The sequence below is a fragment of the Channa argus genome, chromosome 9 (genome assembly GCF_033026475.1).
Source record: "Channa argus isolate prfri chromosome 9, Channa argus male v1.0, whole genome shotgun sequence".
In the NCBI taxonomy this organism is placed as follows: domain Eukaryota; kingdom Metazoa; phylum Chordata; class Actinopteri; order Anabantiformes; family Channidae; genus Channa; species Channa argus.
Genome location: NC_090205.1, coordinates 2197967 through 2212449, shown reverse-complemented (window position 1 = coordinate 2212449; position 14483 = coordinate 2197967). Strand labels below are relative to the sequence as shown.

The 14483-nt window shown below is 35.8% G+C and overlaps 3 protein-coding genes across 3 annotated transcripts; all 3 read left to right on the top strand.

Annotated features, from left to right (window-relative positions):
• The first annotated feature begins 4333 nt into the window (after positions 1-4333).
• Positions 4334-5251, top strand: LOC137132867 (olfactory receptor 6N2-like). Its single transcript, XM_067515880.1, has one exon. It carries the CDS (start codon positions 4334-4336, stop codon positions 5249-5251), a length of 918 nt encoding a protein of 305 aa, XP_067371981.1.
• A 1288-nt stretch (positions 5252-6539) lies between these two features.
• LOC137133163 (olfactory receptor 11H2-like) lies at positions 6540-7466 on the top strand. The gene has a single exon (XM_067516447.1). It carries the CDS (start codon positions 6540-6542, stop codon positions 7464-7466), a length of 927 nt encoding a protein of 308 aa, XP_067372548.1.
• A 3874-nt stretch (positions 7467-11340) lies between these two features.
• Positions 11341-12372, top strand: LOC137133218 (olfactory receptor 4B13-like). Its single transcript, XM_067516587.1, has one exon. The coding sequence runs from the start codon at positions 11341-11343 to the stop codon at positions 12265-12267; it is 927 nt and encodes a 308-aa protein (XP_067372688.1). The 3' UTR covers positions 12268-12372.
• Positions 12373-14483: the final 2111 nt, after the last annotated feature.

Below are 14483 nucleotides of genomic sequence, written 5' to 3'. Positions count from 1 at the left end.
AGTCTGAGTCTTTCAAAAGTTTATCCAAGAATATCAGCAGTCAAAAGGTCTCAGCAGTTGCAATCAACAGTACAGTCTTAAGAAGAGTTGTTCTCTAATTCTCAGTCTTGAAAAAAAAAAAACTACTAAGAAAGCAAACTCAAAACTCTAACTACCTAATTCTCTATCTACTCTCTTCTACTGGCTTGTCCTCACTCCCAAATTCTGTTCACTTTTTATAAGCTTTTTACCAGACTGTCCACCCTGTTTTTTTTTTATCTTTCACCCACTCATGTGGTTTTTGTGCAGTTAATATGTCATTGGTATGCTTTTATATTTCTGCATCTAAGTTTCCACTCACGTGGTTTTCTGTCTCTCACCTTGCAGCTGTCCACAGAATGTGGCTTTCTGCCCCTTCTGCAGATGCTTGTTAACTAAAGCATATCTTCCTCTTACCATTGCGGTCTTCAATGTTTACTTGAGCGAGCTATGCACATCAAGTGTGATTTTTTTTTAGCTGGTTTATTTCGGTTCACATTAGATCAGGTTCACTTGAGTACATGCAATGTTTCAATCATTGTTCATAGAACAAGAGCATGAACATTTTTCCATCCCTTCAATACTATGTAGCCCACATTGTTTGCTGGACACCACCTAGACAATTCTAAATTTCTGTTTTTAATTTGTCATTATGAGATATTGAGCGTAGATTAATAGGAAAAGAAATGAATTGAAAGGATTGTGGTGTTTGAAAAGGATTCTATGATGTTCTGTAGGCAGCAACAGATTGACAATACGCGGGGATGAACTTTGATTTCCTTCAGCCTGACAAACATCTTAATGTGTCACCTGATGATCAAATCAAGCAGGTGTCGTAGAACATTGTCATATTGGGTTCTGTGTTCTGTTGGGTTTTGTCTAAAATATTCAGAAGCAAATAGAAACAAAATAAAACCTGAAATCCTGAACATTTGTGTTAAGCTCATCTTTTGATCTTAAACCCAAATGTCCTCAGTGTACAGCAAAAACTAATGACTTGGCCTTGTGTTTAATTCATTACCCAGAGAAAATCAGATCATGTGTGAAGTTGCATTATAATGTTGAAAACACAAAATGGTGAAACAATCTCTTAATTTTAGTTTATTAAACATAACAAATACAAGTCAAAATGACTATAGACAATTGTGTATCATTTATATTTTAAATGTAAAACAAAAATAACCTAGAGTAGTTGAGGCACTGAAAAAATTAATTCATTTTATCTTGACAGAACAACCTCTTGAGATGTTTAGAAATTTCTTTCATTTTTAGTCCATATATGATTGGATTAAATAGAGGATTATACAAAACCAACTGTAGAGTCATGATCAAACGTGCAATTTTTGGAAAATCTGACTCCAGCCGAACTGTGATAACATCATATGTTACCAATACGAAAAGGTTCATTAAAACCAGCAGGTGAGGTAAACATGTCTGTGCAGCTTTTCTCCTGACGTCTCCACAACTTTGGTAACAAGTTTTAAATATCACTGCATATGTAAAAAGTATGAAAACCACAGAACATACGACAATATTCACCACAACAAACAGACCATAAAAAGTTATTGCCATTGAAGTTACACAGAAAAGTTTGTAAATTGTGTTATTGCAGAAAATTACCTTCAGAGTGGAACTACAAAGCTTCTGATTAGCACACAGTGCTGCTAATACCAAATGATGACATGCAGGCACAGCCCAAGATAAAGTCAGAAATATACGTACAGTTTTATTTCTCATGATAGTTGGATATTGCAGAGGTTTACATATAGACACATATCTGTCATAGGCCATGACTGTCAACAATAAAAACTCAGCATCAGCCAAAGTATACAGCATATAAAACTGAAAAATGCAGCCTTGATAAGATATGATCTGTTTTTCTGACAATAAGTCGATCAAAAGCTTTGGGTAGATGTTAGTGCTGAAAAGAAGAGAGTTCAGTAACAAAGCAGCAATGAAAATGTACATAGGCTCATGGAGGTTTTGGTGTTTCCAGATCAAGTACACAATTGTACAATTACTGCAGATTATGAGAAGATATACTAGAAAAATAATCATAAAATAAAGGTATCTGTATTTGTGAACTTCCACATGTCCATCGAGATTTACATATGTGATATTTAATTCTCCCTCCATTAAAACTATTACAGATTATTAAAATGTGTAGATAATAAAACACAAGATTGTGAAAAGAGTTTTTACTCTGAAGATCATAGCAACATATTGGATTCTCTTGTTCAGTCACAGTTACCTGAACTTGGAATGCACTTAGTCTGTGCTCATCTCCAGTCTTACAAAGAGAACAGTTTGAACCTGTGAAATGCATTTATCCGACTGCTTGTCCCTCTGTGGATCTCATTAAACCATGAATGTTATCATATGGAAACAACTTTAAAAACCCTGAATCCATCATTTCTGATAGACCGGTTTCACAGAGGCTTGTATTCTGTTAAATTTTTCTTTGCCCATTGAACAAGTGCATACATATGACTCTCCCATGTAGGAAAACGTATTTTCAACACAATTACAAACTTTTGAGTTGCAAAGCAAAAAGAAAATCAGTTGCCATAAATGTGACAAAAAGAAAATGGGATTTCCTGCTGACATAATAAATGAAAATGTTGTAGTTGTCATGGTCTTTTTCTGTTGTTCCTGCTGAAAAAACCAGGAGGTTATTAACTTTAGATCTGCATTTAATACAATTGTGCCCTATTAGCTGGTAAATAAGCTCCCCAACCTGTGTTGAACCACCAAATCTGCTGACGGATTCTGGACTTCCTCACAGATGGACCACAAATGTAAGGGTGGGCAACCGAATATCATCTACTCCCAACCTAAAGAGAGGAGAACCACGGGATTGTATCCTCAGTACAGACCTTTTTACCCTATTTACTCACGACTGCACACCCCTCCACTCCTCTTAACACTAGAGTGAAGTTTGCTGACGACACTGCTATAGTGGTACTAAAATTGGAAAATGGCAAAACACACTACAGAGAGGAAGGTCAACATCTAGTCAAATGGGGTTCAGGTAGTGACTTGTTATCAATTGGTTCAAAGCCAACTGAAAATGCTTTATGTAGATCCTGAGAAGGATTAAATGGACACAAAGTCAATTCAATCAATCAAACCTCTTATATGAGGCAACTTACATAAAGGCTCATGTGATTCCACATAAACTGTTAAATTCAACTCTGAGTCAAAAATGACATATCAAGTTTTTAAAGCAGGAGAGAAGTTGTTTCATTTGTTCATTCACAATTCAACTTCAGAGCATTTTTAACAGGTTGATCAAAAAAACAAAAAATAACAACAACAAAAAAAACGTTCCTATCCAACTAATCTGCAAATGCTATTAAGTTTTCCTGGAAAACGTAATTTCAACCACATTATGTTTATCGTGAACATGATGACAATACGTTGTCATGTAATGTAAAGGGAGTTGAAAATGCACTGATATTGAACATATCAATGAAAAGCAGAGAATGCTAGATTTTTTGTCCATTAAAATATGAAATCTTGCAGCTAAATATCCTGTTTCATTTTCTGCTGTGATACACGATCCTACAGTACAATGCTCAGTTTGTTTGAATACGTTATGAAAGCATTTTATGGTTGTGATTAGGCAGGTACAGGAGCTGGTTAGGGTCAGAGGAAGATCGAGGGCTGGTGTAATAGAGGAAAATCTATGTTTCATTGCTTTTAAACACTTACAGAATCTAACCCCAAAGTCCGCGGTTTTCTTGCCTAACCTTTACCAGACACAGGAATCGAACTGAGGTCGTTGGGTTGACAGTCCTGTGCATTATGCTCACTGACTTGACTGAAGGTTAAATTGCGAATTGCATTGTTTGCTGTCTTGACTGTGTCTGGGACTCTTTTCCTATGGTTAATCATGTTACACCTCTGACCTGTTCTCTGAACCAGGTGGGCTGATTTGGATTAAGTCCTAAGAAAGAAAAAAAGAAAGAAAGAAAGAAAATGACATTCCCTCAATGAAAGACATCAAACAATGCTGTAACCGAGGTCAACTGGGGTTTGCTAATGTGTTTTGCATATTATGATCAAATAGGATGAAAAGATTAATGAGATCCATGGAGGGTAAAGCAATCTAACAAAACCTTCCCACAGCTTCAAACAGTTGACTTTCTAATTTTTGCAGGTGAACCTACATCCAGTGTATTGCAAGGTCTAGGAATGAATTAAGACAATCCCATACAGGTTGGCTGTTCAATTTATCATGAAAATAAGTGTCCATTGCTTTTGTGTGTATTTATGAATGTATGTTGTTTTATTGACACATATTTTAGCATTTATGGATAACACACTTAATTCAACATATATAACACTTGGTTGGCATGTAGAAGTGCACAAATACAAATACCTTTGTTTTTCTATCATGTTTATAGCATATATTCTGATAATCAGCTTTAATGTCACCATTGTGTGTCTGATCTGGATTCACAAAAACCTCCATGAGCCTATGTACATTTTCATTGCAGCTTTGTTACTCAACTCTGTTCTTTTCAGCACGAACATCTACCCAAAGCTGTTAACTGACTTTTTATCTGAAAAACAGATCATATCTTATTCAGCCTGTCTGTTTCAGTTTCAGATATTTTACTCTTCAGCAGGTTCAGAGTTCTTACTGTTGTCAGCCATGGCTTATGACAGATATGTGTCTATATGTAAACCTCTGCAATATCCAACTATAATAAGAAAAACTACTGTCATCATTTTCCTGGTTTTCTCTTGGCTTATGCCTGCATGTAGTGTTGCATCCCTAGTGATACTGAGTGCTGATATGAAACTCTGCAATTTTACTTTAAACGGAGTTTTTTGCAATAATGCTATTTACAGTCTTCACTGTGAGAGTTCGAAAGCGCGATCTGTATATGGTGTAGTTGGTCTGATAATCACGGCACTCCTTCCTCTGCTCTTCATTCTTTTCACGTACACAAGGATACTTATTATATCCTATCAAAGTTGCAGAAACGTAAAGAAAAAAGCTGCACAGACTTGTTTACCTCACCTTTTGGTGTTAATCAGCTTCTCCTGTTTGTCTGTTTTTGATGTTAGTGTAGTTAGACTGGGATCTCATGTTCCAAAAACTGTACATTTAATAATGACTTTACAAGTGATTTTGTATAATCCTATTTTTAATCCAATCATATATGGACTAAAGATGAAAGAAATCTTTAAACACCTGAAGAGGCTGTTCTGTCAATGCTAAATGCTCTAATCTATTAAAAGTCATTCTAAAGTTAAATTTGTATTAGTGATGTTAATGTATATTGTGCTTCATATGATATGCATAGCATGTTATAATGCTTGCAAAGCCATTTGTTTTACAGACTTTGTTACAAACTCTAAAATTCGTCTTAAATATTATAATATTAATATTATAAAATGGTCAAGATTAAACAATTAGCTTAAGCTGTTCCAAACGTATTTCTTTTGGTGTCATTTGCCACTTTGTTAGTGAATCATTTGGAATATACCCAGATGAAGTGGGAGCAGGCCAAAGAATCGAGCAAGGTTTCTTTCAGTTTTCTTTGGTTAATGTTTTTCTGTCAATTTGCTTTGTCTTGTTATTCTGTGATGTCCATGAAAATTGTTTACACAGTTTGCATGATTCAGACATAGGAATATTAGAGGAGGGATGGGTGGGCTGATGGAACACACCTGTACAGGATCTGAAGTGACCTCTGGCTGTGATATAGTTTAAATAAGCTTTTTCTTGTCACTAATTCGGCACTGAAGAGGGGGCAGAATGTGAAGCCCCAGTTCAGGTGACATCAAACTGCTTTGGACTAATTACATACTGTACAGAGTCTTTGCAATATTCCCAAACCAACCATTTTCTCAAAAGGCAGATATGGCAAACTTTGACACCCACATCTGCAGTCTAACCAAACGTAGGGTACACATCTTGAATTTAATTGAGGTTTAGTTCAGTTTTATTATAACCAGTAAGCTGTAAATCACCTTCCAGAAAACCAGACAATGACTGAGAACATTTACCAATGTAGAAATCAGGGTAACATCTACAGATAGGGAGAAAGAGGGCATCAGTGTGCTGCAAATCTCAAATATGGATTTGCACGTCCAACGTAACGGAAGCACATATTTGCCAGATCAAACATCCATCCCTTTCCAAAAACCACAAACATTAATTCCATGTAAGCATTCATGTGCAATGCTGTATATTGGGGCCAATATGTGAGTAACAAACATCAAACTGTGCTCTAGCTTCAGGCCTCCTGGGTTTGACAAAATGCTTTACATTTTTTTAATCAGTTTGATAAAGAGATTAATGAGATCCATAGAGGGTGAAGCGATGTAATAAAAATTGAGCACATATTCAAACAGTTCTTTCTGTACTGCAGATAAACATACATGTACCAGGACATTATATTGTCTATGAATGAATAAGAAAGTTCAGTGCAAGTTGGATGTTAGTATTCATGTATACTGGATATGTTATCAGCGTGATTAGTAAATATTTATTTTAGACATTAATGGATGATGAATTAAATGAGACACATATAACACTTGGGGGGCATGTGGAACTGCACAAATACAAGTATCTTTATTTCTTCATCATGTTTACAGTATATATTCTAATAATCTGGTGTAACTGCACCATCATATGCCTTATATGGATTCACAAAAACCTCCATGAGCCTATGTACATTTTCATTGCAGCTTTGTTACTGAACTCTGTTCTTTTCAGCACTAACATCTACCCAAAGCTTCTGATCGACTTCTTATCTGAAAAACAGATCATATCATATTCAGCCTGTCTGTTTCAGTTTCATATATTTTACTCTTTAGGTGGCTCAGAATTCCTGTTGTTGACAGCCATGTCCTATGACAGGTATGTGTCTATATGTAAACCGCTGCAATATCCAACTATCATGACAAGAAGAACTGTCAGTATTGTTCTGGTTTTAGCTTGGCTTCTGCCTGCATGTAGTGTTGCAGTACCAGCATTACTGAGTGCTGATATGAAACTCTGTAATTTAACTTTGAATGGAATCTTTTGTAATAATTCCATTTACAGTCTCCACTGCGTGAGTTCAAAAGCACGCTCATTATTTGGCGTTGTTGATCTGATGATTGCTGCACTTTTCCCTCTGCTCTTCATACTTTTTACATACACTAGGATAATTATTGTATCATATCAAAGTTGTAAAAAAGTCAGGAAAAAAGCTGCACAGACCTGTTTACCTCATCTGTTGGTTTTAATCAGCTTCTCCTCTTTGTGTGCATTTGACGTCAGTGTAGTTCGACTTGGATCACATTTTTCAAAAACTGTTCATTTAATAATGACTTTACAAGTGATTTTGTATAATCCTCTTTTTAATCCAATCATATATGGACTAAAGATGAAAGAAATCTCTAAACACCTGAAAAGGCTGTTCTGTCAAGCCAGGGTTATTTAATGTATTTCAGCAGACAGTCAAATTTAATATGTTTTAGGCTTTTTGTATTGAGAGTGATTTAACAGTAACAGTGATGAAATTGAATTTTTCATGATGATAATAAATGTAAGCAAAAATTTCATTTATTGGCAAATCAGTATTTTTATGTCATTGGGTGTTTGAACAGTTGCTTCATAGAAATATTTATGTTTGCAACTTTTTATAAATATTGCAGTTATCATTATCATAAATTTTTTTGGCCTTTATAATCATGTATTGAGAATCTGATATTGTGACAACCCTTACGTGAAGATGAGTAAAAGTTGTTGTTTAAAAGGGCAGCTTTACCCTGAGCTTCACTTACGCCATCAAGTACCAAAACATGTACCATACAGCAGCACAAATGCATCATATCCATAGAAGGGTTTAGTAAGATTTAGGTGTAACCAAACCAAATATATAGATTCTTGACCTCAAACTAAGAACAGATAATCTACCTTCTAGAAATAAGTACAAAAAGGCATATTTTATGTTTTTGCAGATATGACATCATATCCCTTCCAAAGAAATGAACTTGAATGTAACCTAAATGTTACAGTACAATTTTATATTATAGGACACACACACAAAAAAACTAAATTGTATGGTGGTGTAACTTTTTGGCTCAAAAGTTTGATGACACTCTTCAAATATTAAAGCCTGTTTTGATCCATGGAGGATAAAGCAATGTATTAAAAGCATCCCATAGCCTCAATCACTTCTCTTTCTAAGCCTTGTAGGAAGATATACATTAAGTCAATTTCGAGGTCTTTGAATGGCACTGGGATACATTATAAGAGTTTCAATGTGTTAGTTTTTATGCAAGTTAAGATGACTTATTCTAAATGTTATTTATTTTAATATTTCAGTTATCCCTGGATAAAGTGGTCAATAGATCATCTTGTTGAATTCTGTTCATTTCCATAACAGAAACTTGGTAATGAGAAGAAGTGCAAATAACAGGTTGAAAAGCTGACCTCAAAAGGAGACCACCCGCAAACCTTATTCTGATAAAAGAGGCAGAGGAAAATAATCACTAGGAAAAATGTCATTATATATAAGGTTGACTTTTTTAGTATAAGTGTTGTGCTGTGTTTTGTACTTTAGTTCCGGCAAAAGAGACTATACAATAATGGCCAGGGCAACACTGAGGTAAAGTATTGTAAGCTAAGGAGTAATAAGGAGAGAAACCAGATCTCTGTTCTTGTACAGTGCATCCAGGAAGTATTCACTTAACTTTAAATGCTTAACTTTTTCAAATTTTATTATGTTACAGCCTTATTTCAAAATGGATCAAATTCATATATTTCTTTAAAATTACAGCATAATGACAACATTAAAGAAGTTTGTTTGAAATCTTTGCACATTTATTAAACACAAAAAACAAAAAAAAATTCACATGTACATAAGAATATATACATATATATATCAGACTGGGGCGACGGTTCATCTTTCAACAGGATAATGACCCTAAGCACTGGGATGAAATAAGGCTGTAACTTAACAAAATTTGGAAAAAGTAAAGTGCTGTGAATACTTTCTGTCTGTGTCACTGACTAAGTCAAATAACTGGAACTTGGAAGCTCTGGGGTGGATGTAGATTTGAACTGCTAGCAGTGAATGCTGTGGTATACTCCTCACTTCTCACTGTACTGTATTTCTCACACACTTTCCCAGCTGCTTCCAGGTTCAAGACATTTCATTAATTTGTCAAGTGCATTTTATTTTGTCCAAACACAGAAAAAATGTTGCCATCTCAATTCAATTTCAATTCTACTTTATTTATATTGCATCAATTCACAACAAAGTCATCTCAAGGCACTTTACAGAATAAAGTCTATAAAGATTATAAATATGTATAGAGAAAACCCAACAATTCCCCCTTGAACAATCCCTAGGCAACAGTGGAGAGGAAAAACTGCCTTTAATGGAAGAAACCTCCAGCAGAACCAGGCTCAGGGTTGGCAGCCATCTGCCTTGACTGGTGGGGGTGAGTGGAAAGTAAAGAGAGAAAAGAAAAAGAGCAACAAAACATCGGGCAGGTTAGTAGGACCAGTAGCTGCACACTGGAAAACACACAGCTCCAAAGCTGGGGACACCTGCAGAAAGGGACAGGCTGGGACAGGCTCCCACCACCTGCAACCCTGAACAGGATACATGATTACAGATGATGGATGGATAGATTTCCAACAGGATAACAGGAAGCACCCACAGTGACTATGCTAATAAGTGTCATTGTGGCTTGTTGGGGTCTCCCACAAGGATCGTCTCGTGATAATGGGCCTAGGTTTTTAAACCAACAGTATTACTCAGTATTTGGGCTTTGATGTTGAGTATCATTTTGCTTATCTGCCACAGAATGGAAAAAGAAACGTTGACAATTTAATGGAAACTTAATTGGATTCAACCTCTTCCCTTGACATTGAATTTCACGAGAACGCAAGTCAGAAACTCATCTAGATCACAAAAGGAAGAACTGGAACAAGAAGAAATTCATAGGAACTCACCAAGTGCTCTTTACGATCAAGAATTCAAGAAGTACATTGTGTTTTTTTATCTTATTGTAATTGAGAATTGTGCTATTGATGTTTCCAGCACTACACACAGGTCTAAACACAAAACCGTGTAAAATTATACTCAAGCCTATCAAGGTAGTTCAAAGGTATTTTTTATGTTATCAGTTATGTTATGTGTGTAGTCAAATTCGATTATGTGTTTTTCTTACTTCGTTGCAATTCATTGCATCAGAAACACTTAAACCATGACAATTTTAGCTGCCTTGTGTCTGGATGCCAATGTCCACAAAATGATGATTGTTTCCAACATATGATTTATGATAATTCAATATGAATCTTCTAAACAAACAAGAATAATGTGTTCATGTGTTGTGTAAATACCGTTACAAGATAAGTTACAGGAGGAATATGTTACGGGAAATTGAGTTATATTTTGATCATTCTGATGTCAGTAAAAATGATTCAATTATTATAAGATAATGAATTCATATAAATACATAAAGAGATCACAGTATTCATGCCAAATGCTACATCATATTATATATATGTATATATATATATACATATATATAGTTTTGACCTCCAATTACCTAAACAAATACATTGCTTCTACAAAACTATTATATGGTTATTATTTTACTAATTACTATGACATAATCTGTTACATTGTTTTTACAGAAATAATAAAACCCTATTACTTTGGTATTTCCAGGATTACTACTCCTGCTATTATAATGTTATTACCAAAATGTCACCCCCATATTACCTTATTTCTGAAGTGCTTAGGACCCTCTGTTCTTGTTCTATAGTCTGTTAACTCCACAAATAACGTCATGCATTTCCATGAAACATGGTGCACCACATACTTTTGCCGTTCTTGACTTTTTCATCTTTTCTTTTCCATTACGGTTTGATATTGATTGCAGTCTCAAGTCCTTATATTTAATGAGAATTATCATTATAAGAACAAAGATACAAACAAATCTGTATATGAGTTAAGAACATACCAAAATTCTGACGCTGCCTTTTCTAAAGATCTTTCTTAAAAGACAAGTTTAAGTTGGTAAAAGTGAATCAATCACTACTGTTTGCATGGTGTAGAGAGAGCCTGGTCTCCAGAGTCTGCTGGACTTCTTTGGAAAGAATAATGAGGTCCGCGGAGGGTGAGCAATCCTACAAAAAGTTCCCACAGCTTCAAACTGTTTACTTTTTGATTTTGCAGATGAACACACATCCAGTACATTTGAGTAACAGTTGGACGTTATTATTGTTGTCTTACAGATTTTTGTTTGTATATGCTGGACGTGTAATTTATTATTGAAAATTTATTTTAGACATTTATGGATGAACAACTTAATGTTACATACATAACTCTTGGTGGACATGTAGACATGCACAACTACAAAAATGTTTATTTTTTCATCATGTTTACAGCTTATATTCTAATCATCTTCTTTAATTCAACTATTGTTTCCCTTATCTGGATTCACAAAAACCTTCATGAGCCTATGTACATTTTCATTGCAGCTTTGTTACTGAATTCTGTTCTCTTCAGCATCAACATCTACCCAAAGCTGTTAGTTGACTTTTTATCTGAAAAACAGATCATATCATATTCAGCCTGCCTCCTTCAATTTTTTGTTAATTATTCTGTAGGTGGTTCAGAGTTCTTATTGTTGGCAGCCATGTCCTATGACCGATATGTGTCTATATGTAAACCTCTGCAGTATCCAACCATAATGACAAAAAGTACTGTCCATCTTTACCTGGTTTTAGCTTGGCTTGTACCTGCTTGTCTTATTGCAGTGCCAACAATATTGAGTGCTGAAATGAAACTGTGTAATTTAACTCTAAACGGATTTTTTTGTAATAACTCAATTTACAGTCTTCACTGTGTGACTTCAAAGGCACGATCGATATTTGGTGTTGTTGCTCTGATAATCACTGCACTTTTGCCTTTGCTCTTCATAGTTTTCACATACACCAGGATACTTATTGTGTCATATCGAAGCTGTAAAAATGTAAAGAAAAAAGCTGCACAGACTTGTTTACCTCATCTGTTGGTTTTAATCAGCTTTTCCTGTTTGTGTGCTTTTGATATTATTATAGTTCGCGTAGGATCTGATTTTCCAAAAATTGTCTGTTTCATAATGACTTTGCAAACAATTTTGTATCATCCTCTCTTCAATCCTATCATATATGGACTTAAAATGAAAGAAATCTCTAAACACCTGCAGATGCTGTTCTGTCAGATCAAAGTGACTTGATGTAATGGTTTAAAAGTGATGCAGCAGCATTTTCATTACTTACGTAATAATAATGCTGGGAATGTTGTGATCCTTTAAAGAGACACATATTCATGAAAAAAGTGAAGGAAATGGCAGGTTTGGACAATGTTCTGATAAATTAATATGTGGTCATTATTCAAAAATATGTTTGTGTTGATGTCAGATTCAGGTTTCTTTAGTCAGTCCTTGTTATTTCATGTGGCAGGATGTCGACACAATTAAAATAAATTTTTCAAGGTTTTGGCTTTTTAGAAAGCTGATTTTGAAACGATTGCTAGTATGAACATTTGAGTTATACATTCCTCATAGTTTAGCCACACTTATGGTGGAATGATGGTGGGTGTGGGCTGGTAGACAGACATCTACATGACACAAGTAATAATTTATACCCATGGGGAAATTGTTTTTCAACAGCTGCACACAGATGATGCAACTACCGCACTTTAGTCTAATATTAACTTTTCTGCTATGAGGCTAGTAGGAAGCAGGTTCCTGCAGGTTCCTGCTTCCTACTAGCCTTATGGCAGAAAAGCCAAGACAGTTGCTCATCAAACTGAACCACAGCCGCCCACGGTTGTCATAACGTGGTTATGTTAACCTATACTCAAACCAACCTCTAGGTCACTGACAGCCATGTCAATCCAAAGTCATGTATGGTTTTGGTCTGTCACGTGTTGCCTTTAAGAAGAGAGTTGTGTTACTGTTTGTGGCATAAATCACATTAAATTCCACAACACAGGAAAGACTATGACCCTAGTAGTATTTCCCAGATAAGTGTTGAGCAAGTCCACAAACCTCTGAAATCTGTTCTAATGAAGCCAATTGCTGATGAGATAGAGACCCGTCGACCTAATAGACTGAAAACTAAACATAATACGAACTACATAGCGTATGCATTCCTGTGCAGTGAACAGTGCTCAGAGCTCTACACAAGAGCATGGCCCAGGACAGGAGAAGCAACCCCTCCAGACCAGAATCAGCAGTGTGCCTACACCTGAAGGACAAAGGACACTGGTTTGATGATGAAAATGTTCACATTTTGGACAGAGAAGACGATGGTATGAGAGAGGAGTATGCAAAGCCATTTATGTTCACATGGAATATCCTTATCTCAACAAAGAAAGAGGCCTCGGGCACAACCTGTCTCCCATTTTTTCATGCTGTCCCTTCATCCATCCCCAGGAAGATCAAGAGCACTTCACACATCCACCAAGAGGGCCACACCTAATGACCCCCTCCTAGGGGATTAAGGGTGTCTAGAGTTGTAAACATTACATCCCTCTGCCCTCTTCTCACCCCTATTATCCTAACAAGACTTTTCATGCCAGGTGAGAAACAAAGTCTACATACTCTGGAGAATAGGATTGGGTCCCATAGCCAATTCTCCTACTTGGATAAGCAGTGAAACATTTCCATCCATAAAGTAAGAAGTCCAGTTGACATGATTTAACCTTTGGATAACCAGACCTGACTGAGATTGCTGCTGCAGTTGTAGAAGAACAACAGCAATTATTGATAAAGATCCAGTGCTTTTCTATGGAAGACATTCCTGTAGGCAAAACTACTAACCAGAAAGCCTCTGTCTTTTTGGTAGTAATCCCTTATTATGCACACATAGTATGACTGTAAAAGTTACTGTCAGCAGCTACTGACAGTATTGGAAAGTCTGTGTGGCTGTAAGGGGTGAAAACCCTAACTCTAAAGATAAAGTAACATTGGATATTTATTAAAGAACTGACAGGTAATAGCTTGGTATGAGCTGAAGTAATTACCTGCAAACACACATGGGCTTTTCTGTGTAATAACCATGAAGGAAATCTGTAAAATGCAGATTTTAATGACAGATGACATGATAGTTCCTCAGAAGTGAAGCCATCTTAAGCCACAGTTGTGCCATAGAATGGACACCAGACAATAGAGGATTTGGTAGTGTCACATCATGTTAACTGTTCGTAATGCATCATGTTGTGATCTATGCCATCAGTTTACCTGTGCCTGCTACAGTGATTAGAATGAGTTACCTGCATATCTTTTGTTTGGCTGAAATTTTGTTAAAATAATTCAAATTTGATCAAGATTGCAGAAGATAAACGGGGACAAATGTGATACTAGCTGGACAAATCAAATCACAATATCAAGGTCATTTGTACTCAAATTAGCTGATCTTGCAAAAAGTTAAGGCAACACTCCTCTGG